General features: G+C 34.3%; 1 protein-coding gene across 1 annotated transcript; it reads left to right on the top strand.

Annotated features, from left to right (window-relative positions):
- The first annotated feature begins 1,176 nt into the window (after window positions 1-1,176).
- On the top strand, window positions 1,177-27,554 carry LOC149578886 (glucose-1-phosphate adenylyltransferase small subunit, chloroplastic/amyloplastic-like). The gene is made up of 9 exons (XM_089832468.1): window positions 1,177-1,502; window positions 8,981-9,277; window positions 12,434-12,703; window positions 13,843-14,022; window positions 24,660-24,763; window positions 24,931-25,042; window positions 26,579-26,677; window positions 26,859-26,978; window positions 27,092-27,554. Exons 1-9 carry the CDS (start codon window positions 1,236-1,238, stop codon window positions 27,206-27,208), a joined length of 1,566 nt encoding a protein of 521 aa, XP_089688594.1. The 5' UTR covers window positions 1,177-1,235; the 3' UTR covers window positions 27,209-27,554.
- The last annotated feature ends 222 nt before the right edge of the window (window positions 27,555-27,776 follow it).

Raw genomic sequence — 27,776 nt, forward strand, 5'->3', positions numbered from 1 at the left:
CTATTTGGTTTTTTGAGAATAGTTAACTGTAAACTATAATCCTATACTATTATATTCATGAGAAGTAGAATTGTGAAATTTGAACTAGGGTGGTCTCATAGTCTAATGGATCAATCTTCAACACATGTATTGATCTTGTGTGCCATAATCAATCTCATGCGATGCTAATTTGAATTGGTTAATTGCAAACTTTTATGATCTGCTTTACTTAATTATTGATGTTTGATGATGCATAAGGATTGATTGTATTCAAAAATACCTCTAAAGATTAATAGAGTGTAGATCCCAAGGTCTGCTAAATTAACATTGTTGATTATATTTGCCTTTATGTTCATACATATGACACAAGACAACACTTTTCATTCATGTAGGTGTTCTATAATGATTTGATGTACACTTATTTTTATTTTAATACTTGAAAGCAAAACACCCATAGGGTAAATCATTTCTCACTTTATATAATTTCAAACAAAGAGTTGTTTGATTACAATTAATCATGCAAGCACATAGGAAGCTAGTGCACAATCACTAGTTGAATAATCAAGTAAGAACAAAAATTGAATCTTGAATTTTAGGTTAAGTTTCTAAAGTGCATGATTGATCTTATACCACACTATTAACCTGAAACAACGATACATACTCATCAACAAGTCAAATTCCCATATGAAAACAAAAACAAAGATATATAACAATAAATGGAAGATGACAACTCTCTCAAAAGCTACACAAGATGAACAAAATAAAATCTAATATAAAAAATATCTCAAAATATGCATAATTACATTAAACCATTCCATCAATGTGCATGCAATTGGGCATATGGATGCAAAATCAACCATTTCCAAACCATTAAAAAATATTAATAATATCTTGGTGAAAGGTACCACGAGTGAGATGTGAATAAAATCTATTATGTGAAAGACAAGTGAAGCTTACAAAAACCTCAAACGTCACAATTCACAATGCACAATCACATGTGCAACTTCTAAACTAGCCAGACATCGATCCCCATAACCTATTCCCGAGGCACGCTGTCCGTCCACCGTCACAGCACGGGGTCCACGTCGACAATACCACTCCAGTTTTGTGCAATCATTTTCAAAACCATTCGTGGTTTCCGAAAACTGCTCGGAGTTTCTTCACTATAAATACAAACCCGCTATCTCGCCACCTCATACGTTCGTTAACGGCCTCTCATACTCTGTCTTGCTGGAGCCCAAATTTGTTTAGCGACAATGGCAGCCGCAGCATGCACCATGGCGGCAACAGCAGCGAAGTTTGCAGTCAGTAGGCGTGAGGCTTCCTTTGGACCTGCTTCTCTGCGGGGCGATCCGCAGAGCCTCTCGTCCTCGCATTCTTCTTTTTACGGTGTCAAACTTCCCGGTAATTCTAGGCGGATTTCGAAGAAACTGAGCGATTGTGGAAGATACAGGATGGTTTGTCCTAAGGCTGTTTCGGATACTTTCAATGAGCTTACGTGCTTGGATCCGGACGCTAGTCGGGTGAGTTCAGTAGTTGAAGTTAGGATTGAAGAATTTAGACTGTGAGAGATGTTTTTGTGTGGTGTTTGACTTAGAAATTTCAGTTCTGTGCTTCTTGAATTTACCGTTTGGAAGTGAATTCGAATTTAAATTTCATTTAGGACTGTTATTTGTTTGATTAGTACTTGACCGTTTTGATTTTGCTATTTTGCCTTGTGAATTCTGCGATTTGTTGTGTACCGTGGAAGAAATTGAGTTGAGGACTTTTAGTTTGGAAGATATAGAGTTTTATTTTCGATTTGGATTTTCGTTTCTTTGACTGCTCTGTTTTCTTTCAAGTTCTTGTGTAATCTGAATTTAGGTTTTTGAGTTGCTCGTATAACGACTCTGCATGTTTCTATGGCTTTTTTGCACTCTTAAGTTGGTGTTTGGCGGCGCTTTCTTTGCTCCTTGTGTTTACCGGCTTTAGTGCATTGGAATAGAAACCTAATTTGGGACTTTTTATTTCTTTCATACGTGCTGTCCCGACTTCGTTTTTCTGTCGTGCCTTTGGAATCCTGTGGTTTGTTGTATATTGTGGTACTAATAGGACTTTTAATCCTGAAGATATGGATTTCTGCTCTTCGATTTGGATTCCAGGTTTTCAATGCTCTGCTTTTTGTTAAAACTTTGTGGGAAGTGAATTTAGGTGTTTGAATTCCTCGCATGATAACTATGCATGTTTATATGTTTTTCCTTGGAAATTTGAATCTCGAACGTTTAATTCTTGATTTACGAATTGGATTTCTAATATGGTGTAAAATGCTTTGAATCCAATTATTATAAATAAATACAGAACGAAATATATGTGGGGGCATCGGATACCAATAAGAAGTTAACGACCATTTTTGATTAATTATTTTTGCAATTTGAAAGCGGTGATTTCCAAATAAAATCGAATAGATTTTAAATTTCTATGCCATTAATTTTGAATGTTGATATTATTTGTCTTGAATTTGGATTCAACGTTTTCTAGTATATCTCTAAAAAGGAATTAAATATAGGGCTTCGAGTTCCCTTAAACCGTTGGTCTCAATTATTGTTGCGCACTGAATCTGTTTCATTGTTCTCCAAAGAAAATTGTATTTAGGCTTTCAACTTTTGAAAAATTGACTTTAGATATTAATATTTGTTGTTTTTGCCACTCAACTCCTCCTTTTTAATACATGACAGCAGAAATCAATTTTGGGACTTTAAAATCCCCTCAAAACAACAATCTTTGTGTTTTGATCTCTAATTCGAAATGAGCTTTTGAGTTAAGTGTCTCTTAACTTTTCAGTTTTCACTACATTTTGGTAGAAAGTAAAATTTAGGGATTCCGAATTCTTTATCCACTCCCTTATGTCATCTCTTGCAAATAATTTGTTTCAGGTTTTGTTTTTGTTTTTCTGCACTCTGAATGCTGTCTTACAATACAGTCTGGAAAATAAACTTGGGGCTTTGAATTCTTAATGTAAATATTTTATTTGATTCAGTCTTTATGCAATTTGAATGCTGTATTTTCTAGCACATTTTTGAAAAAAATCAACTCTCAGACTTTTTATTCCTTAATTTAATATTTAGACCGCTGATTTAGTTTATCTGTTCTTTGAATGTTGTACTATGAAAATGTCTAAGTGTAATTTTGATGAATTCAAGTTTTAGATCTCTAAATTCTTTAAATATTGATTTTGAGTTTTGATTTCATTTTTCTGTGTTTTGAATGCTCAACTTTATAAAAGTTCTGAAGGACTGGGCTTGAAATTGTATAGATATTAATTTCAAGCACTGATTTGTTTTAACGTTTGTCTGTTCTTCTTCAAGGAAATTCACACTAGAAGTTTAAATTCCAGTTACTCAATCTCTCAACCTTAACTGTGGAGAGCTTAGTAGTTTGTGTACATTTGCTTGAAGAGGGTCTAGACTCTAACCCCTGAAGGTTTAACAGAAGGTTGCCGGCTGTTCTATATTTTAATGGCCTGCAGCACAAATTACTTAATATTTTTGTTTCTTGTCTTTTTTGGCATTTATAAAAGCTTTTCATAGTACTTATAATTAAGGGAAATTAAGATAATATATAAACTTTATTATAATACATATCAATTATAAGATAATTTAAAGAAAAATAAAATTATAATTTAAAGGAAAATAAAATTTTCCTACGATCAGTCTAGGCTAGTCAGATAACATAGGCATATATTTACCTAGATTAACTAATGACAACTGTGGGTGAATGCAATTCTGAATAAAATACCATTCTAGGACAGTAAATGCAAATTTGATAGAGGCATTATTTCTAAGATGCAGATCTGACCCTGCCAAATACACACTGCTTGCTTCACTTCCATGGTTTGCTTATGCCTTCTCTGAAGATTTGTAGTATTTAGAAATAGAGGGCTGCCTGTATGTTTCTATTGGATATGTCTTAGGTCAGCCTCTGGAAATCTTTTGTAAAGGATCGAGAACAGGAAACTTCAGTAGTGCAAATGCTGTAGACTATGGTGAAATAAACTAGGCTCTTTTTAGATGCTGTAGTCAAAATATTCCTAACACCCTTCTTTTGCAGATAGGTAAATAATATTCAACGTTAGCCAATGAATGCAATTGAATGACACTAACTACAAGGGCAGATCAATAAATTGTGCAAAATGATTGTTCAGTTGACCCATGGTGGGAATGGAATGGTTGGGATAGCCAAAATTAGAATTAGAATTTTGAAAGTTAGGGTTCAAATCTGCAGATGCAGGGTTGATCCACTGCCCATGGAAATGAAGTAGGACATAGAACTGGTTTAAACAAATGATATCATGATGTATAGAGATATGTGCATGACTTAATAGGTGCATAGTTTGGATTAATATATTGGAATGTATATTTATAGATAAATAAGGTGGGGGATCAGTACATATGTGATATGAGTATGTGTAAGTGTATGGGTAAAGGCACATGGGGTCGGACTTAACTTGGAATAAGATTATGCCGTTTATCAATAAGTAAATATACAAATACATTCCCCCAGACTGGGTACAGAACTCAATGTGAAGTGCCCTGGTGTTGAAATTTCACTAGCAAAGCTCCATTTTGCTAACAGGATTTTGATTGCAGTAGATTTCCAATCCACTTTTGTTCCGACACCAAACACCTATCTTGGCCTTCTTGGTTTACTTAATCCAGTCTTAATGTCAAAGGTCTTCATCCAAACTTTTTGGGAGGCTAATGATCTGAATAGATTCAAGTGGACATTCCTTCACACAAATACAACAGCCTTCAGAACTCTTCTGATAAAATTCAACTCAAAGTTGAGCTATCTTGTTGTGAAAACTTGTGTTCAATACCAGAAGGTTTAACAATCCTCCTGATTGGAACAGAATCCTATCAAATTTCTGAGGACCTGAGTTATGTAACAGTCTTACTCATTGCAGATAATAACACGAAGGCAAGAGACCTAATGTGTTGGTTATTTACTTATGGTAATACAAGGGAATATGGGACATTATTCTCAGAAAAATGAAGAGGAAATAAATTCAGAACCTTTAACAGGTATGCATTGGAATCAAGCCATTGATTGGAACCTTGGTATTTTATCTGGTGGTGAATTATAGCTGTTTGCAAGTACAGTAACTACAATGTCAAAAGCTGATATGTATATATAGGACGAACCCTCAATATTTTAATGTAAAGCAACATCTTAAAGCACAAGAAGTTTTCTGGTTTTTGCTCATGGCTGAGAATTACTTATATGACATTATTTTTTGTATGTATGGAAAGAGTGGGACTTATGGGGCAGTTACACTTTCATTTTCAATTACAGAAGGGGTCAATGCATTTTTAGCTGGTTTTATTTCTGGCAAAATTATCTGGTTTCATTTTATAACAAATTACTTACATTCAAGGTTTCAGAGTTCCACAGGAAAGCACCGAGGAAACATTAAAGCCTGCATTACTCAGCATAACTTTGTACTTAAGTTTAAGGAGGCAGAACTAACAAATTCTCAGATTGTGGTAATGTTGGGAGAAAATGGTAATTCCATATACTTGATGGCTGTGTTTCTGAATCCAATCAAAAGTTGATCCAAAGGTGGTGATGCCTGAATTTAATATGTCACACAAAGCCACAGGAGATCTGGTAGAAGTTTCAGTCAATTGTGAAACATTTACTGTATCAAAATATATCAATTCATAAATGCACCCTCACTCTATCGCTGATGTCATGAAACCCCTGTGATTGGTCTACTAATGGATTTAGAATTGTTAAATCTCTCTCGCTGAATTTTTGAACCTTTCCAGTGGAAAGTTATAGAAAATGGAACCGTGTTTATGTCTTGGCACAGTTGCAGACAGCTACCTTATTGATGAGCTGAGAGCATAATTGGACTCTGAGCAGCATATCAATGCTGCAAGGGTTGCAAAGAAATTTATTCTTCATGCCAAGAAGGCTTCTTTTATTTCTGAGCACGATTATAATGCCAATCTGTTTGGTAGACAAGGTTACAGTTATAAGAGAGTACAATCTGTTGAGTGTACCACAAATGCAGCACAGACTAAACAGACGGGATGAACCTATATTTGTCACTGTTGGATATTACATCTAGACAAGATTTAACATACCATAGCCTGTAGGCTGTGCATATTTAAACACCCAGATTTGTACTGGTATGGGTATCGTGGCATCAAAGGCTGTACTCAGTAACATAGATGAGCTGTTTAAGGGGTGGTTTTGCTGGTCAATGTTGTTTTGTGAAACAATATTAAAGCAGGGAAAGGGTGAATTTCAAAAATTCCTAACCTTTATCTTTAGAACTGCTTGTCCACTCAGGCACAAAAGTAACTAATAGTTGATAATGAAATGTTGATCATGTTAGATTCTGGACTTAAACATAGCCTTATGTCCAGGGGTTCCGCTTGTTTTAGGTCTTTTTGGACCCAATGAATATTGGAAACATGTCATATCTCTAGGAAAAACTTGTAGTCAGCACTCTTACTAAGAATTGGTGCACATACTGAACTTGCCTTTCACATCTACTATGTATTATTTTGTAATGTTGCCTATTGTAGAACCTGCAACCAGGTTAGTGGCACAAGATAAATGACATATAAGACAATATTGTAAAAGTAGAATTCAGATTTACTATTTTAATATTCCAAATGTGTGTATGGGATTCGTTTGAAGATCAGTCCAATCCAACTCATTTTCCATATTGAGCACCACATGGGAGATCATACAAGGTGTTTCGAGCTGTTCGACCCAGCCCAATAGCATGGAATGCCAACCTATATTAAGTCTCCCAGCCTCAAATGGGGTGGCTACTGGTGGGGCTTCCTAGCCTCACACATCCTTTGTAAGAACTATATCTCCCCTCCAAAATTAGATGATCCAATGGATGAGTATCCTTTAAAGAATCTTTATGTGTCATTTTATACATAGGCAGAGGTATAGAAAAACTATCATACAACATCTATATTGGCTTAAAGGTGAAATTTTCTATATCTGATGCAAGTTTAGTGATAAACATAGAGTACACTACAATATATATCATTCCACTGACAAGTATAGAGACCGCAGATTAATATATATGATAAATCGTATTTTTCATTCCTTTGCAAATTTAACAAATGTTGTTATTGAATGATAAGAATAGCTGGTGTAATTAGCCTTGTACTACTTGACAGACTGAATACTGTGGTTTCCAGCTAGGTTTTTCACCTTATTTCCAAATATCAATTTTGCTAGATGAAGCTGACCATGCAAACTTGAACAACTTTTCTTGAATGTTATATCGAACACATTGTTGCATTCAGCCAAGCATAGGTCCATCCAGGTAGATTTCAGCTCATTGAAGTTGCACTCATACTTTCATTTGCAGGAATATGAAAATATTCTATACATTCTTAGCGGTATTGAGACATCATCTCTTTCTAATTATTGATACATCCTAATGCCTTTATATCTACCACACATGCTCTTTTTATTCCTTTTAGAACTGTTTAATACCATCTGTAGATAGCCAAAAGATATCATATTTGTTCATTATTCCACTTAAAAAGTAATTATATTATTATATTATAATTAATGTTAAATTGTTTTTTATTATGTTATTGTAATTAATATTAAATTGTTAGTGAGATTTGTTTATAATATGTTTTAATATATTCTTGTTATTATATTTTTATATTTCCATCAAAGTATTTACAAAAAAGAACTTTTAGTACCAAATTGTGATTATTATATTATCATATTTTTATATATATCTCTTAAACTCTCGACAAAAGCTAAAACCTACCTGCATTATTATTATATTTACATATCATATTTTTATTCTATATTCCCATTCCAAAGTTGCACGGGGATGGGGATATTTGTGTACAGGTATTTCTCAAAATAGGGGATGGGACTTGGATATGTTAATTTTTTTAATATAGTTTAATATTTTAGAAAATCTGCAAATATTTGTCATGACAATTGTTTTTCAAAACAAGAACAGTGATAAAGTTTGCAGATGTGATGTGTTGTTTTCAGTTTCAAATTTGCAATATGTTTGTAATAGTATATGCTACATATTTAGATGCGTAGCAGAGAAAGAAGACTTTAAACATGAACAAGAAGATCATAAATCATATAACAATGACATTTTGCAAATGATAAATTTCTGACTTAAGCAGTGATAAAGTTTTCTGTTAATCAATATTGTATCAAAGTTTCAAACTGATGACATATTGAATTAAGCTTGATAAACACTGGAAGCTGTACGTAAACAAAAAATCGAAACAAAAATTTAAAAATCTTAATCAAGGTCCTTAGCCATGTTGCTCTCCATCAAGTATCCGGTACCTGGCCACCTTGGTGCGTATCCCAGGGGTGTGTGTACGCGTACCCATGCAACATAGTCCCATTCTTAACCTTGAGAATAAATTGGATTATATGTACTTCTAATCCCCACAATTAATAATATTCTTTATAATTTATATTCTACTACAATTTAAATATATTATATATTTAGAACAATGTAGAAAGACTTTTCTTGTTCTTGTATTTTATATTGAGAATAACAACTTATTGATCTTGTTATAAAAATAAGTGAAATTTGAAAAATAATAATGAAATGAGTTCTTGTTTTTGACTCATTTAAGTATCACAAACATGTCATATTAAATGCTTTTAGTTTATATGACAGACATTTTTGCATGCATATGTGAATATAATATGCCTTTAGCACAAAAATTGAATTTAGTTACTTGACAGGTCAACATGATATTCAGTTCATGGTTTCATTTAGTTATTTCTTATGTTAAATTGCTTTTAATATTTTGGCTCTTAGGCATAAATATTTGAACCAATCTGCTAGGTGCTGTTTGATTCGAGGAATTATGAAAAACTTAAAAAGGTGTCCCAACATATATTTTTTTATCTTCTTAGCATATTGATGATGTTTAGTGCACATGGCAAACTTACTGAAATTTTACTGTGAATTTCTTGTTTCCAGAGTGTGCTGGGTATTATTCTAGGAGGTGGTGCAGGTACTCGTCTTTACCCACTCACTAAGAAGAGAGCGAAACCAGCTGTTCCTTTGGGTGCCAATTATAGGCTGATTGATATCCCTGTTAGTAATTGCATAAATAGCAATATATCTAAGATATATGTTCTCACCCAGTTCAATTCAGCCTCTCTCAATCGTCATCTCTCACGGGCTTATGCCAGCAACATGGGCGGCTACAAGAATGAAGGATTTGTGGAAGTACTTGCTGCACAACAAAGTCCAGAAAATCCAAACTGGTTTCAGGTGCACATTTGGACTTCCTGGATGGCAGCTGTATTCAATTTCCCAATTTAAAAGTTTATACCCATGCTTGTTATAGAATATCTTAAATCTGTTAAATTCTTTTTCAGCAACTGTTCATGATTCTTTTAAAAAATATAGGATGTAGTGAGACATGGAAATTACATAGAATACATTTTTGGATTTGCTGATTTATAAGTTATATGCGTTTTTGTTGTTTTGGCAACATTTTGCCATATGACAATGTGTGCGTCAATTTATTTATTATTCTTTGCTTCAAGCCCTAACTTTTTATAATTGAACTATCACTCTAATCATTTAAATCATGAAGCACATGTGCTTATGATCAGAACCTACTTGCAACATTTTATAATGAAGATACCTAGTGAAAACATTGAAGGAAATCTTAGATATTGTTTTTAACCTTAGACATCTTAAGGGAGGAATTTTCATATCCAAATTCAAGATGAACAAAGATATGATGCGTTTCAACTTATGTTGATGCCTTTTTCCTCAAGCTAATGGATAGGCATTGAAAACATTAATTTGTTTACCCCAGTGAATGAGCAGTAAACATTGTGCACTTCATTCTTCAATAAACTATATTTCTTTTTACTAGTATATATTGGTTACAGATATAAATATTAGGCTTAATCTTTCAGTGTGAAAAAAATGGGTTTATATTCTTTTTGACTTTTTTAGCAGTGTTCAATCTTGACATGATGATTTGAATGCTTGCTTGACTTGTATTTCTGTGTGTTGGACTGGAACACACAATGCCGTTGCTGATACTTTTAAACCTATTTCATGTAAAATCTATGCTTATTTTTCTTGATATATCAGAATGGCATGCCAGGTGCACAGGGCATGTAATTAGTTTCTTTGATGTTGTTGCTTTGAGGTCATATATATGAGAGTAGATACATAATGTCTTGAGTCACTGGTTATATTGTTCTAATATTAACATGTTCCAAGCAGCTCATATATCTATGGTAGAGCTCTGCTTTTAAAAACTGATTTTTGGTACTTTCTAACATGTACACAAGTAGACATATGCAAGAGGAGGAGACATTTTCTATATATGCTGCTGCTGCTGGAAACATAGTTTTTATCTTGTTGGCCAAACATATACATATATGCAGACAACAAACTATGACACAATAGTGCAAAATCCTTTCACAAAATTGTGCTTTTTATGATTGCTGTCATGTATTGATCATATTTATAAATAACTTTACCTGGACTTGCATGTAAGAATGTAAACATACTATCATAGCTAGTATGTGAGATGATTTGCTTGTTGTCGTTTCTCCAGATCAGTTGTGCATTGACCTCTTTTGTAACCAATGCCGAGTTGATCCAAAACATGGTTACCCTGAAAGAAGCCTATTGTTCAGGTTTTACAATTCTTTAGGCAATTAGCATGCTAAAGTTTTGGGCCTTGGCACTTACTTTACGATGCATATTCAGGAGAAATGAAGAAATGAACATTATTATTGTGCACAGATGACCAAAATAGTCTAAAGAGACTTAAAATCACAGCTAGTAGAAATAACATCAAGAATAGAAACAGATCCAGAAGAGGTTACAAGCTGAATTTGAACTAGAAATACATGAATAAGAAAGACTAGCTAACAAGGACGCTGAACTGAAGGAGTCTTTCAACTGGTATTTTGTTATCAGTGCTGCACTCCGTAATTTTCATCTCTCTAAAATACCAGTCTCATGAGCTTCTGTATGCATTGTGAATAAGTCCAAAATTATTTAAAGATATTACTTCTGCTCTATAAAACTTGTTGGCTTTCAACTTTTCATTATTGTTCTTTACTTAAATAAAGACTATGTTACCCAGGGATGCGTTTCCAGCCCTAAGCCTTGAGTTTCGGAAACCATCCCTGTTTCGGGGACTTGGGGATGGCTGGAAACGTTTCCAAGCTGTCCCCATCCAAGCAAAAAGATCGGAACCCATCCCCAAAACTTCGGAAACGGTCAACACGTTTCCAGATGGTATTGACCATCCCCGGGACTCTATAGCTGTTTCCCATCCGTCCTAGGGACTGCTTGAAGTTTCCAATTTTAAAATAAAATTCAACTTAAAAAAAAAACATTAATAAATAGTGATTTTCTGCCCATTCGCTGGCCCCACATTAAAATAATAAAATATGTTAATATAACCCATGTTGAAATATATATTTTTGGAAGCCATTACAAACTTAGCATCCAACTATTACTAAAAATTAAAACTTCAACTTTTGTTCAACAAACTAGACCTGAAAAATGATTGTAAATTGGACTTCTATTTGATATTCATATTGCAGACCTGGAAATGTTTGCTGCTGGGTTGAGGAATACTAAGATTGTTTTCAGCTTTGATAATGCTCTGATAGCAGCAATAATTGCTCAGAAATAAATTGTTGTAGCTGATTACTGCCCAAACAAGATGACTGCTACCCGTCTAGGAAGATTTGGCACAACAAATTTGGTTTTCCTCCAAAACCCATAAGAAAGGGCTCTAAAGTCTAATCTATGGCAGATTGATTCTCTCATTTGATGTCATCCTATGTTCCAATTTTTAGACGATGATTCGATTTGATCCTATGTTCTATGCTGATTTGATGAATGGAATTGATAATTTTAAATTATGTTGCTATGATGAATGTGACAATGCTATGTAATTCTGAAATTCATATATATATATATAGATAGCCGTCCCCTATATCAGCCAAAAAAAAAGTCTTGGAAACCCGTTTCCTCGTCCCCCCGTCCCCCCTTCCCGGAAACTCAGGGTAACATAGAATAAGTATAGGTCTGTGCATTCTAGCATGCTCAACACCCAACACATAATTGGTATCCTATTTTAGAGACAGGACATTTTTAGTTGTATTTATAATGCTTTTCCCTTTCATAACCTTGCACGACAAAGGAAAAAGCTGTAGTCATTTTTTAGAAAATGAAATGCATTGGTTTGTGATACTTATAATTGTCAATACAACTAGATCCACTCACCATCTGGATTTTTGCACTTAGTGTTTGGTTGGCTGGATGATAAGCATTTGTGCATCTGCATTGTTTGCTTAAGATTGAATCACATACGACACTTATGGGTACATTCCTTGTGGAAACATTTGTAAAATGACTTTCTATTTTTTCATGTTGCAGGGAACAGCTGATGCAGTTAGACAATACTTGTGGCTGTTTGAGGAGCATTCAATTATGGAATTTCTGATTCTGGCTGGAGATCATCTCTATAGAATGGATTATCAGAAATTCATTCAGGCACATAGGGAAACTAATGCAGATATTACTGTGGCTGCTTTGCCAATGGATGAGAAACGGGCAACAGCATTTGGTCTAATGAAAATTGACAGTGAAGGCCGTATTGTTGAGTTTGCAGAGAAACCCACAGGAGAAGAGCTGAAGGCGATGCGTGTAATGTTTCTTTTAGTCATTTACCTCTACTTAAGTTGACATTAGTGGGTGGAGTCCAAAGATTAGGCCTTAATAGATTAGCAATGCTTTTGAAATGAGAATATATAATGTGTTGAAGATATTTTAAGTTTGAATGGAATGGAATTTGATAATTTTTTGTCTCTCTTGAACAGACATGCAATAAGTTATGCATATTTCCAGCGGTAAATTATACCTGGTTCTTGTGTTTGATTCTTACTCCAAGATGGCTCATATTGATGTCTGTTTTAGGATTTCAGATTATTACATATCAAAAAATATATATCAAATGTAGAAACCCACAGGTGGAAAACAGAAAATATGTAAAATCCAAATGACAACAAATTCAAAGAAGAGATCAACAATGAATTCAAAACAGAAAGTACTGTTTGCAAAAAACTTATTCCGAGAAAACCCTCTCAGGTATAAAACACCCAGTCTTAAAGATCAGTGCCACTAACTAAACAAAGATTACAAATACAATGAGATTTTTACATGCATCAATGATGCTCTATGCAGATTTTGTAAAAGTTGCAGGAACATATGCCAACACTTAATACATAGACCAAAAGAGGCACTCACCTAAGTTTTTACTTGTCAACACACCAGATGGGTTGCCAGGCCATTATTCTATTACCTCAGAGAATCATTCTCACTTAAATGTAACTCCTCTGCTTTTTTTGTATTCTCTTACATGTTCCAACGTTCCATCTGTATCTCCTTTCATTATGCTCTTACAAGTTTTGCTTGCATGACATGCTCAACATTCTAAGTAGCAAATAGTGCCACCCAACAAATCTCATGGATTCCCCTAGGGGTTCCATCCCATTCAATGAGGGGCCAAAATCACAACAGAATATAATTTTTTAAAATATTGCATGGCTTGCAAGGTGTACAACATACCTTACCACTTATAATAACATAGTTGTATATGTAGACGGACAATATGTTTGTTTTGCAGGTATTTGGATTTTGAATGGAGATGAATGTACATGCTGTAAATTGTTCCAAAGTATTCTGGGCTCATGCATTTGATGCCTACTTAGAGAGATTTCATATAGAATGTCATGAATGTGAAATAACTTGATCTGAAATGCCCTTGATTTTTTATTTGATCACAGGTGGATACTACAATCTTAGGCCTGGATGAAGAACGAGCAAAGGAGATGCCATACATAGCTAGTATGGGGATTTACGTTGTTAGCAAAGATGCAATGATGAATCTTTTACGTGAAAAATTTCCTGAAGCAAACGACTTTGGAAGTGAAGTTATACCAGGTGCCACATCTATTGGAATGACAGTAAGTAAAATTTGTCTTTTATGTTTTTTTGGAGCTTTTAAAATCAAAGATTTGTTAAGATGCTGCATGTTTGTTAAAATCAAATCCAAAGAAAGGTTGGCCTCATTCCATAGGTGCATAGCATTTTAGCTTATTCATCGTGAGCTGGGTGCATTTTCAATTTGATTCAAATATAATGGTTGTGTTTGTGTGAGTGTACCTTAGGATTCTTCTTTGTTACTTTTTAAAACAATTGTGATCTAAGTTTATGATGATCCAATAGAGAGAAGGTACTAAGTTCCATGTAGATAAATATGGACATGGATATGATACAAAGAAAAGATACTCTGATTACCGCAAAATCTTGACAAAGTGTTTGTCTCTAACAGTACACCTTCATCTCTATTGAGGCTACCTTATAATTTGGAACCAAAGACTCTTCAGCAAGTGAAGCACATGAACATGATTAGGGAACCTGTCAGGGAAATGTGTCTTTTCAGCATCACTGCTTGAAGTATATAATAATAATTATTACCTAGTGGCATCAGTTTATATAATTCTTTTGAAAATAATTGAATCTTATCACATATTCTGTCATTTGTTGAAATGTTTTCCCACCATTGCTTTTTGGTATAATGCATTATACAGAGGTACAGTATTAAAAAAATTCTTAGTTGATTGGAAGAAGATAAATAATTGCTATTTATTGATACTCTAGGTCCACATAATCTATCAATGATATATTAGACTTCCATACTGGGTAGAATCTTATGTTTGTTTTGGCACAAAAAAATGTCAGCACAGTTCTCCTACATTTTTTGATCACCTTCTGCAAATAAACAAGTTCTATGGTACGTTTAGAATGGTTGATGCAGAAGCTCTATAGAAGTGTAGAAGATATTAGTCTAACATGTGTAAATGTTGTCATAATTTGATTAGTGAAACATTTAGTTTCTTTAAGAAAAATGTCCCAACTGTTAAGTGCAAAGTAAAGTTGCTTTTCTGACCAATCATGATTTTCAGTTTATGCGCTCCTTTCTATCTTACCTTACATACATTATGCTAGTAATAGCTGTAAATATATAGCTCACAAAAAAATAAATTTAATCAATGCCAAAAAATGCCATGACAATGCACCTGGTTACTTTTCTTTCTCACACCCCAACTATTAGTAAATTTTTGTCCACGTTGTTATCATGTTTACATTCATTCTCAACCACGTGAAGAACAGACATTAATGAAATCCAATTCTATAAACCATCAAACATAATGTAAATATAAACCATCAAACATAATGTAAATATGACTTTCCAAGTGCCATCTAAGTTACTTGTCAACCACACTTTATTGACATTCACCTCTAACCATCCCCAATTCCCAATTCATTTCACCTTCTTTTATGAGACGTCCCCACTGTATTTATGTGCCATAGTTCACATTCTTAGCTCATAAAACATCCAAGTTTCCCTGTGACAATTTATTTTCCATTGCTATTCCATCCCTGGTTTTTTGGTAAAGGTATCCAAATGCAGAGACTACCAATTGTTTCTTCATCTCATATGGTTGGCTCTAAGCCATTTTCAGAGCTGCAGTTACTGAATAATATAGATATTATGGATCTATTTCTTTTTCATATTTAAATTTTGATGTAGCTTTTGTATACAATTGATCAATTGTGTATTGTCTTTGATGTTACACAAATGTCATATCATTATTAGTCAATGCATGTCGAGCTCACTCAGGCAGTGAAGATAGTTTTCTATCTCTACTGAGTGTTCCTGTGTTTGCCTAGTTCAGAAGGCAGTGTCTATTGAGTTAACTCGAGTGTTAAAGGACAGTTTATAGAAGATGAGTGTTAACCGAGCTCACTCGGTTAATGAAGGAAATGTTGGATGGAATAGTGTTAAATGAGTTCACTCGGTTACCAAAGGATCTTTGCAAATATGTAGTGTTAACTGAGTTCAAGGAAAATCGTTTTTGAGTTAGTGTCTACCGAGTAGGGTTGGCTAACAAAGGATTTTCTTATTTTGGCATATTGAGTTTAATTGATTTATCTATTGGTTCTAGCCGATTGAAGTGATGAATATCAGTTATTCTAAGTTGTATATGAGCCGACTTGACATATGAATGATATAAGGTCAAGTTGAGACCTTGAAAGTGTGTAAGAGTGTGAACACATGGAAGATTTTGAAGATCTAATGATGCAATAAGGAGGCGAATTAGAAGGATAAGTAGAATATCCTACTAAAACTGAAAAGATATATTCTATCAGGAAGGATCAAGTACAAGCCAGGAATAGAGATCTGTAATCAGCAATTTCAGTTGCATCAGAAATTATATCATCTCATTGTTACTCTCTAACCATTGTAGCAGTGATCTAAATCTCTTAACAGAGTTGGCTTAACAGCTATTTGTAAAACCTCTAACAAGGTGGCAGTTCTATTAAATTGTCTAAAGACCTCTAACAAGGCCACTCCTAATAGGGTGATTAAATCTTTTAATAAGGTCACACCTGACAATGTGTTTTGCAACTTTTAACAAGGTTGGCTCCTAACAGGGCTCACTTTAGAAGAGTGAAAATAGTAACTAGTTACAATTGGTAGTTTTCCCAAATGGGGTTTCCATGTTAAATCTTGGTGTCAAATGTGTTCATGCTATTTTCTTAAATGTGTTTGCATCTAAGTTAAAATAATGGTAATCACAGATAACGTCTAATAATTGCATGTTAAGTACTTACCGAGCATATTTAGTATTTACCGAGTTACAACATTTTATGTGTTTGCCGAGCATTAACAGTATTTAGTTTTCAGAGTTTATTCTGTACTTACATCTAAAGGGATCTGAGATTTATTTTTGTGGTAACTGATTCACCCCTTCCCTCTCAGTTACTCCTCTTATATTTCCAACAATTGGTATCAAAGCTTTTGGTGCTTGTAGAGAAGGTTTTAAGGACCTAAGCTAAAGATCAGAATGTTTTACAAAAAAGTGATTTCCAAATTGAATAGAGACAATTTTGTAACATGGCAAGGACTTGTGAGGTTACATTTGGCTACCATTAGTGATTTAGGTTGTAAATATCTTGATACTGAATATAAGACTCCCACTGGAACATTATCAGTTGAAGATATTGCTAAAAAGAAGAATCATAACATCAATGATGATTGATATTGCATCTGCTCTTAGTTATGCTGAATTTGATGAAGTAAAAAATTGCCAAACTACTCATGAAATGTAGACCAAATTGAAAGACATCTATGGAGGAGATGACAATGTAAGAAGAGCTAAGGCTGAAAGTCTTAAAGGTCATTTTGATCAAATGAAAATGAGAGAAGATGAGAACATTGCAAAATATGTGGAAAGAATTAAAGCAAGTGTGAGCGCAATCAAAGCATCTGGAGGAGACATTGAAAAAAAAAGTTGTAAGCAAGGTACTTAGAACTCTTCTTCCTATTTATACAATTAGAGTGTCTGCTATTCAAGAGATGAGACGTGATCCAAATAATAAAATATCTTTGGATGCTCTAGTTGGAAGATTGACAGCTTTTGAGTTAGATAACTTTGATAACTATGTTCCTAGTTCAAAAGTTATTAAGTCTGAGTTTGAAGCTAAACTCTCACTCAAGAAAAAGAGTAAGAAATCAAAGTCTAAGTCAATCAAGAAGTGAAGAAAAAGAAATAGAAGAAAACTTAGACAATGATCTTGAAGTTGTTGAAGCCTTACTTGCAAGAAAGTATTCCAAAGGCAGAGGAAAGTACAAAGGTAAAGTTCCTCTGATCTGCTTTTCTTATGAAGAAGTTGGTCACATTGTTGCAAGGTGTCCAAACAGAGAAAACAAAGATGAAAAGAAAAACAATAAACACAAAGCCAAGAAGGATTCCAAGAACTACAAGACCTACAAGGACAAAGGTAAGAAATCTTGTTTATGGCTAAAGATTTTGATAACAGTGAAGATGAAATGGTATATATTGCAGTTAAAGATGAATCTAATGATGAAGGAGATAAAATGACACTTCTCTCATCTTAGCAAAAATGGTACATGGATTATTGATAGTGGCTGTTCACATCATATGATTGGAGACAAAACAAAATTTGAGCACATGGAATATTATGATGTAGTGTGAGATTTGGAAACAATGAACCTTGTAACATAAAAGGAAAGGACGTATTTCTTTGACTAAAGAATTTATATGTGACAATGCTTATTGGGTTGAAAGACCAAAGCATAATCTATTGAGTGTGGCACAGTTGGATAACATTGGATTCGAGCAAGAATTCATGGATGGATAGGCCAAACTACTGGATGGAAAATGAAATCTGGTTGGATCTGGCAAGCAAACAAAAGGTAATCTATTTTATCTTAATTTCAGTGAAAGTTCATGTTTTATTGCTCATGTAGAAGAAAGCTGGTTATGGCACAAAAGATTATGTCATGTACACTTTGATAATTTGGTTAAGATGAGCAAACATCAAAGAGTAAGAGGTATTCCTAATTTGAAGAAGCCTGATATGAGTCTATACAAAAATTGCCAAATTGGTAAGATGGGAAAGACTAGTTTTAAAAGCAAGAACTGTCAGTTAGAAGAAGTTTTAGAATGTGTGTACAAACTTATGTGGACCTATTGGAATAGAGAGTTACAGTGGAGAAAAGCTTCTCATTTTTTTTGTTGATGAATATTTTAGAATGATGACTGTAATGTATCTAAAAGAAAAATCAGAAGTTTTTCGAAAATTCAAGTGGTATCTGGCAAGAGTAGAAAAAGACACTAGAAAGAGATTGAAATGTTTAAGATCAAACAGAGGTGGTGAATACATCTCCAATGAATTCAATAATTTCTATATTGAAAGAGGGATCAAAAGACGAGCATCAGCGCCTGGTACTCCTCAGCAGAATGGTATAGCTAAAAGAAGAAACAGATCCATCATGGATTGTGCAAGAAAACTGATGATTGAAAAAAATGTTGCAATCAAATACTGGAAGGAAGTTATCAGCACTGCAGTTCATACCTTGAACAGAGTACAGTTGATCAGCACTGTAGTTCATACCTTGAACAGAGTACAGTTGAAGAAAAATTCAAATCAAACTTCTTATCAACTATGGTATGGCTACAAACCTAATGTAAGTTACTTGAAAGTATTTGGTAGCAAATGTTATATCTTGAAAGAATTTAGAAAGGACAAATTTGATGTCAAGGGTGATGAAGGCATATTTTTAGGATACTCCTGTAGAAGTAAAGCATACAAATGTTTGAATTTGTCTACTCATAAAATCATAGAAAGTGCACATGTGAGAATTGATGAGTTTGTAGAAAAGAGTAAAGAAGAAAACAACAAAAAGTTAGAGGATTACAGAAGATTTGTTTACTGTGAACTTGATACCTGACAAATCTATCTAAGAGAAAGGAAGCTTCACCTCCCGAGTCCCCAAAATTTTCAATAGTTACTAAGTTGCAGACAGTGCAACCCAGGTCACAATTTGAAGGACCCAAGTCGCAGTCAGAAGCTACCTAGCTAGTTCAAACTGAGTCTAATGGACCCGAGTTGCAGACAATGGAACTCGAGTTAGATATTGAAGTTCGTGATGAAAACAATGGAACTCATTCCAAATCCAAAGAACCCATGTTAGCAAGATATATTAGAAGGCATCATGCACCTGATTAGATCATTGGAGACAAATATGATGAAACAATGACAAGAAGCAAATTAAAAGGTACATGTTTACTTGCAGGATTTGAACCTAGAAATGTTAAAGATGCTCTGGATAATGAAAGTTGGGTTGAAGCAATGAATGAAGAAATAAAACAAATAGAGAAGAACAAAACTTGGGCCCTCATTTCTAGACCTAAGGATAAAAATGTAATTGGCACAAAATGGGTGTTTAAAAACAAGTTGAATGAAGATGGAAAAGTTTCTACAAATAAAGAAAGATTGGTGTACAAAGGCTATTCTCAAGAAGAAGGTATTGATTATGGTGGAACTTTTGCTCCTGCTACAAGATTAGAAGGTATCAAAACTCTACTAGCATATGCAACACACAAAAAATTTAAAGTGTATCAAACGGATGTTAAATCTGCATTTTTGAATGAAATTCTTGATAAGGAAGTCTACATTGAACAACTAGAAGGTTTTGTAGATCCTAACAACAGAGACATGGTCTGCAAATCACACAAAGCATTATATGGTCTCAAGCAAGCTCCCAGAGCTTGGTATGAAAGACTTCATAATTACTTGATATAGATTGGCTTTTAAAGAACAAATAATAACAGTAGTCTGTATATCAAAGAAGGACTAGACAAGAAGATTGTGTTGGCAAAAATATTTGTTGATGATACCTTATTCACAAGAAATGATGACTTATGCAAAGCATTTTCAGAAGAAATGAGTAAAGAATTTGAAATTTCCATATTTGGTGAGATAAAATTCTTTGTTGGACTGCAGATTCAGTAGAACAAAAATGGTATCTACATCACTCAATCTAAGTATATCAAGGAGATACTAAAGAAATTTTCAATGGAAGATTCAACATTAGTTGAAACCCCTATGTCTACTGGACATAAGCTTTCTAAGAATGATGATTGAAAGGAAGTAGATTAGACCACATACAGATCAATGATTGAAAAATTACAGTATGTAGTACATACAAGGCTTGACATTGTATTAACAATTGGTATGGTGGCAAGATTCTCAGCAAATCCTAGAGAAAATCACATGATGGCAATCAAGAGAATCATGAGATATCTAAAAAGTACTGAAGACTATGGCTTATGGTACAAATTTGAAAGCAATTTGGACTTAAAGGTGTTTGCTGATACTGATTGGGCAAGAAGTATTGATGACAGGAAGAGCACTAGTAGTGGAGCATTCTTTCTTGGTAAAAGACTAGTGTGACAGGAAGAGCACTAGTAGTGGAGCATTCTTTCTTGGTAAAAGACTAGTGTCTTGGACAAGCAAGAAACAAAATTGCATCTCTCAATCCACAACAAAGGCAGAATATGTGGCAGCAACAGTTAATTGTTCTAACATTGTTTGGTTCAAACAACTGTTGGAAGTAATTTAAGTAGAGATGAAAGATCCAGTAGTCATATATTGTGATAACACCAATGCAATCAATATATCAAAGAATCCAGTGATGCATACCAAAACAAAGCACATTGTAATAAAATATCACTTCTTAATAGAATTAGTGCAAGATAAGGAAGTCGGATTGGAATATGTGAACACAAAAAAATAGATTGCAAACATATTCACCAAGCCATTACTTAAGGATGCATTTCTGTATCTAAGAGGTAAGCTAGGGGTCATTCCTCTCTCTGAAGCTCACTAAATGAAGTTTAGTGATGCATCAACCAGAACCTGATGAAGATCAATCAATTGGTGCAGTATTGACAAGGGCATATTGCAAATGAATTAGTACTTAAGGTACATTGATATTAATAGAGTTGTTGTCTATGACATGTGAGGTCAAAGAGAAGTTTATTGTCATATCTCATAAGGAATTTTAAGTAGAAGGAGAAGTTTGTTGTAAGAGGGAGAAGTATGCTATCATAGAGATGTCTATGAGGAGGGAGAATGAACTTGTTAATACTTGTTATAGATAGAAGTTTTTTGAAAGAGGGAGAAACTGAAGGCAGAGAGAGTTCACACTGATAGAGGAAGTTCTCGTAGATGTGAATCAGTTTGAAATTAAGGATACATTCCTTACTTTATTCTTGTTTCAAAAATTTCATTGTGTTATGACATGTTGCGTTGCCATCAATGCCGAAGAGGGAGATTGTTGGATACAATTGATTAATTGTGTATTGTCTTTGATGTTACACAATGTCATATCATTATTAGTCAATGCATGCCAAGCTCACTTAGGTAGTGAAGACAGTTTTCTGTGTCTACCGAGCGTTCCTATGTTTTCCTAGTTCAAAAGGCAGTGTTTACCGAGTTAACTTGGGCATCAAAGGAAAGTTTACAGAAGATTAGTGTTAATTGAGCTCACTTGGTTAATGAAGGAAATGTTGGATGGAATGAGTATTAACCGAGCTCACTCGTTTGCTAAAGGATCTTTGCAAATATGCAGTGTTAACCGAGTTCATTTGGTTAATACAAGAAAATTGTTTTTGAGTTAGTGTCTACCAAGCAGGGTTGGCTAACAAAGGATTTTCTTATTTTGGCATATTGAGTTTAATTGATTTATCTATTGGTTCTAGTCAACTGAGGTGATGAATATTAGTTATTCTAAGTTGTATATGAGCCGACTTGACAATATGAATGATATAAGTATAAGGTCATGTTGAGAATTTGAAAGAGTGTAACAGTGTGAATGCATGGAGGATTTTGAAGATCTAATGATGCAGTAAGGAAGCGAATCAGAAGGATAAGCAGAATATCCTTGTGAAGTTGAAAAGATGTATTCAATCAGGAAGGATCAAGTACAAGCCGGAACAGAGATCTGTAATCAGCAATTCAGTCGAATCAGAAATCAAGTCATCTCATTGTTACTCTCTAACCATTATAGCAGTGATCGAAATCTCTTAACAGAGTTGGCTTAATAGCTATTTGTAAAACCTCTAACAAGGTGGTAGTTCTATTGAATTGTCTAAAGACCTCTAACAAGGCCACTCCTAACAGGGTGATTAAATCCTTTAACATGGTCACACCTAACGGTGTGTTTTGTAACCTTTAATAGGGTTGGGTCCTAATAGGGCTCACTTTAGAAGAGTGAAAACAGTAACTAGTTGCAATTGGTGGTTTTCCCAAATTGGGTTTCCATGTTAAATCTTGGTGTCAAATGTGTTCATGCTATTTTCTTTTATGTGCTTGCATCTAAATTAAAATAATGGTAATCACAGATAACATCTAAGATTTTCATGTTAAGTACTTATCGAGCATATTCAATATTTACTGAGTTACAACATTTTATGTGTGTTTGCCGAGCATCGACAGTATTCAATTTTCAGAGTTTATTTTGTACTAACATCTAAAGGGATTTGGGATTTATTTTTGTGTTAACCGATTCACCCCTCCCCTCTTTGTTACTCTTCTTATATTTCCAACAGTAGCTACCTTAAAATAAAAATGAAATAAAATGAGATCATTTCTTATGTAGAGACAAGTCGAATTTCAAGGCAATGGAAGATAATCTGAAAACTTCAAATGTGTAAAATGTCTATTTCTTTAACATGATCAGGTCTTTAATTGACGTGTGTAAGGTTTGTTGGTGGAGTCTACCACCATTATTATTCACTTGATACATAGTTGCAATCAGAAATGTTTAGTTATTCACCATCAGAAGAGTCAGTCAAACCATAGGAGAAAGTTATAGTTACAAGTGGACAGATAAATATTTACCTGTTTTGCTTCAAAGGCATACGGTGGAAAAAAAAAAGGAAAAGCATGATCTGAGGCAGGCTTTGATGAAGCTGGAGAATCCAGGATGAAACTGGGAGAACCAATGTAGTTTGTGCCTATTTGCAGCTGATTTGATCATTGATAGTATTTGGGAGAGACTTATGCTGTAGAGGTATTCAGAGCAGTTTTAGATGAAAGTAAAGCCATATTCCTCGTGGATTCTTTCTGTTGTAATGAATCCAACCTTCAAGGAGTGGGAAATACCTTCTGTAGGTTATTTTTGGCATGTTCATGTTAACAAAAGTGTCCTCTCTAGCCAGAAACAGGAGTTTTTAACTTGTCTTTTCAAAATTGAAATTAGAGAAGTTTAAGATGTTAAATGACAGATATAGTATATTTTTATTTGCACTTCTGTGTCAAAGACTTGGAGGCGGCCATAGCAACCTGCTGGGAGACAAACCATTAAAATCTTCAGCGACATAAGAAAATTAATTCTTGACTAGCAAGAAACTGGATCATAAGTGCTCATGTTAATTTACGTGTTGCTTAGAAACTCAAGGGTTTCTCTTTCTTGAGTTGCCTTTTGGTCAATGGATTCTCAAGCAATTAATTGTAGGCAGCTTTGTAAAGGAAGGTGTTGGAAGAGTCTTCTGCAACCCAATTCACAGTTATGTTACTACAGAATCATTTTCTACTGAATTATTTACACAATGCGCTTTTGTTATTTTTAGCGTTGTTATCTATATTCTGTTATCACAATAATTTCTTAGGGGCAAGGCAGCACTTTTGTGCAAAATTGTTCATAATAAAATCTAGTAACCTAATTACTGATGCTACTTTGGATGGATGAAGAAACGTTAATATTTGTTTTTCTGGTGTTGGGTTTCCATCCTTTGATCAGAATATCTGAACACTTAACCAAAATCACACTGAATATGAATCCTTTCAAAGGCCAAACAGGCATTGCCGGTCCTTATTTAGCTCTGGATAAAATCAACCTGACACTAGACAGTGCTGTTTTAATGTAATGATGGCATTGTAGATGTAAGCAATAACAAGATAATGGTACAGGGGCATGAAAAGTGGAGAATGGTGAGTTGATCTTTCTGAATATTCTATCATCTTATCATAAATTTCTCATATACATTGGTAGCTAATATTTTTGTGATCTTCCAGAACAGGCCAGATTTTATCCTTTGTAAATGTTGGTTTTCATTCTTTCCTGCCTTTGCAATTCTCTAGCGCATTGTGTGTGTTCTTATTTGCTTTAGTTCCTAAAGTTCCATTTCTTATGTTTGTTCCTTCTGATTAAAAACTTAAGGTACAAGCATATTTATATGATGGATATTGGGAAGATATTGGTACCATTGAGGCATTTTATAATGCGAATTTGGGTATCACCAAGAAGCCTATTCCGGATTTCAGGTATTTTATTTTGCAATTACTTGAACTTCAAGATGATTCATTGCTGGTGTTTTAGATCTGATGTCTGCCATATTAAGTATTTTATCATACAAATATTATTTTTAGTCGATAAGATATAATGTTACTGTCATCAGATCTCTTCACTGAGAGTTTATTCTGCTTGTCAGTTTTTATGATAGATCAGCTCCAATATATACACAGTCTCGATTTTTGCCACCATCAAAGATGCTTGATGCAGATGTCACTGACAGTGTTATTGGTGAGGGATGTGTTATAATGGTAAGCATTATATTTTTTCTTACATATATTGCCACATTATAGTGTCTTAGTCACTTCTTTAGTATGAGTTTTATGTTGATTCCTGCATGCATAGTCTTAGTGAGAGGGTGTTTTAGTTTGCTCTTTTGCTAAGAAATGATATCCTTATTAGTATCATATTAATGAAGAACTTGTTGACATACTCTAAAAATGGGTTGATATCAGATTTCATCATGAACATAAGCACACATGTGACAAAGCTGCAGGAAATTAACTATTGGCTTTCTCCTTGAAGAATTAAACTCAACATGACTGTTTGAACATTGAAGCATTCTTATCAATGCTAGTCCATTGTAATTTAGTTTGTCTCATGTTCCCGAGCTCCATTAGAAATCAAGCACTTAGATAATCGATTATTTCACACCTTGGATTCAACATACCATGGTAAGATGCATCTCTGGCTCGTTAGACCATTTTAGTTTTTAATAATTGTGCTTTGAACTCTTTCTGTACATATCTTCACACATTGGTGGTATCCACTACCTTGGAACCTTTTTTTCTTATAATTCTACACTTCTTTTGTTTAATTTTTTTTATAACTACTTTCAAAGCATGATTTGAACTCTGAACAACACATTTTGTCCAGAAGATATGGTTATGCTTGCTATTAAAATTTTAACGTGTACAGTGGCCATGTATGCATGATTAATTCATAGAACTTGTCAATACTTCAAAAATAAATTGCCTATCTACAAGGTAATTTTCTCTTGGATCGTGACATTTTACTTCAATGAATATGGTCCTGGATGAAACTATTTTGAAGGATGGAACCTTAACAATAGTCCGATTTTAGATGGACAAGTTCAACTTCAAACAACCTCATATATATATCTATTCAGCCGCAAGAGAGTTGTGTGTAGTTCCTTCACTCATTAGAGAAGACAAATACTCTGCTGTCATACCACTTGAATAAAGGTTGTTTAATTATCCAATGCCAACGCCCAGTCGGGTTCATCACATTATCGCTCTGGGTTCTCCACCTAAACCTAAACACTTCTAGGCTAGGTGGCTCTATGAGGTTTGGGTGGGGTTCGGTGCAGTGGGAGGAGATGGGTTCCCGTGAGCATTTAATATTCATGGACTCATAATCCTTAGGAGCTGAAATAGTTACTCAAACTGGATCTGGGTTGTATAGTCAGAAGACAGGCATTAAGGGGAATGCCATGATTATAAATGTAACAGATGACATGGTGATCAGTTTGTCTCCTTCCTAGATTAATAATAAACCCAATGGTCCAATGCTTAGCTTACCAAAAGTGCTTTTGACTGTGCTTTTCTTCATAGAGATTGCTTATTCTTCCTTCATTTTTAATGGGGGATACAAACATGCACAATCCACGAAATCACTTCTGATCTAAGTATGATTTTTCTCTTGAATTTTGCTTGGTTGGAACTTCGCCTATTCCTTTAAAGGAGTTAAATACTAAGTTCATTTCAGCTAGTGTAAAGTCATTATGCTTATACTCTAGACGCTGACTGTATTGTTTCTTGATGTAGAACTGTAAAATTCATCATTCTGTTGTTGGACTACGATCTTGGATTTCAGCTGGTGCAGTTATTCAGGATGCTTTACTCATGGGTGCTGATTACTACGAAGTATCTGCTCTTTCTATCCTGCTCTGCTTGTTTAACTTTGATTTTATTTTTGTATTCCCTCTGAAGTCATACTTATTAAAAAAAAATTGTATGAACTTTCTTTTCCTTAGATATTTTCCTTGATGCTCTTACCTCAAATTCAAGATTTCATTGAAACTAATATTTATATGATTATGTGCAGACGGATGAAGAGAGAAACTTGCTTTCAGGAAATGGAAGTGTACCAATCGGCATTGGAAGAGATAGCCATGTGAAAAGGGCAATTATTGACAAGAATGCTCGAATAGGAGATAATGTTATGGTACTGTTATTGTCTTTTTATTTTTTGCCCCTAGCATCTGGAAAGGAGGTGTCATCATCTTTTCTAAAGGTTTTTATGGTTGATTAACTTTAAAGCTTATGTTTGTGGTTCAGATTATCAACAAGGATGGTGTGCAAGAAGCTGCAAGGGAAACAGATGGTTACTTCATAAAGAATGGCATTGTAACTGTTATCAAAGATGCATTGATTCCTAGTGGCACAGTCATTTGAAATCATGTACCTGTATGCAATGAATCTCCAATAAAACTGCTGCTCATGGTTGTTGATTTTCTTACCTACGAAAGGCAGGGATATCGTATGGATCCAGATGTTTGCAGGCATCAAAATTTCTTCCTCGCAGAGAGTTGTATTCTATTGGAATAAAAAACCTGCTGGAAAAACCTCGATGGACTGTTTTGACTCCTGCATTTTCTTGCTCAATGTCTCTATGTAATGACTCGTACTTTTGAATTTACAAAGGCACCACCCTTCATTCCAAGTTGTTGGATTTTTCAAGCTGCAAATATCTTTTGAACTACAAGTTTGATCATGGAAATATCAAAATGCAGTTTTTACTGATAGTACGTCAATTTTATAATGAGAAATAGTCCATCCTTTCTGGTATTCTAGCTAGCATATTCTAACCTATTGACACCACAACTTTCTTCGTTAGCTTAGTTTATTTCATCTCTATTTGGACATTGTAATCTAGGTTATCTTTTCTAGAAGGTGTTTTCTGAAGGACCAAATGCCATTGGACTTTTAGATTATGACAGACCATGAATAAATACTCTGTTGC

This window comes from Cupressus sempervirens, chromosome 1 (assembly GCF_028749045.1).
Source record: "Cupressus sempervirens isolate cs-2001-9-10 chromosome 1, ASM2874904v1, whole genome shotgun sequence".
NCBI classification, from domain to species: domain Eukaryota; kingdom Viridiplantae; phylum Streptophyta; class Pinopsida; order Cupressales; family Cupressaceae; genus Cupressus; species Cupressus sempervirens.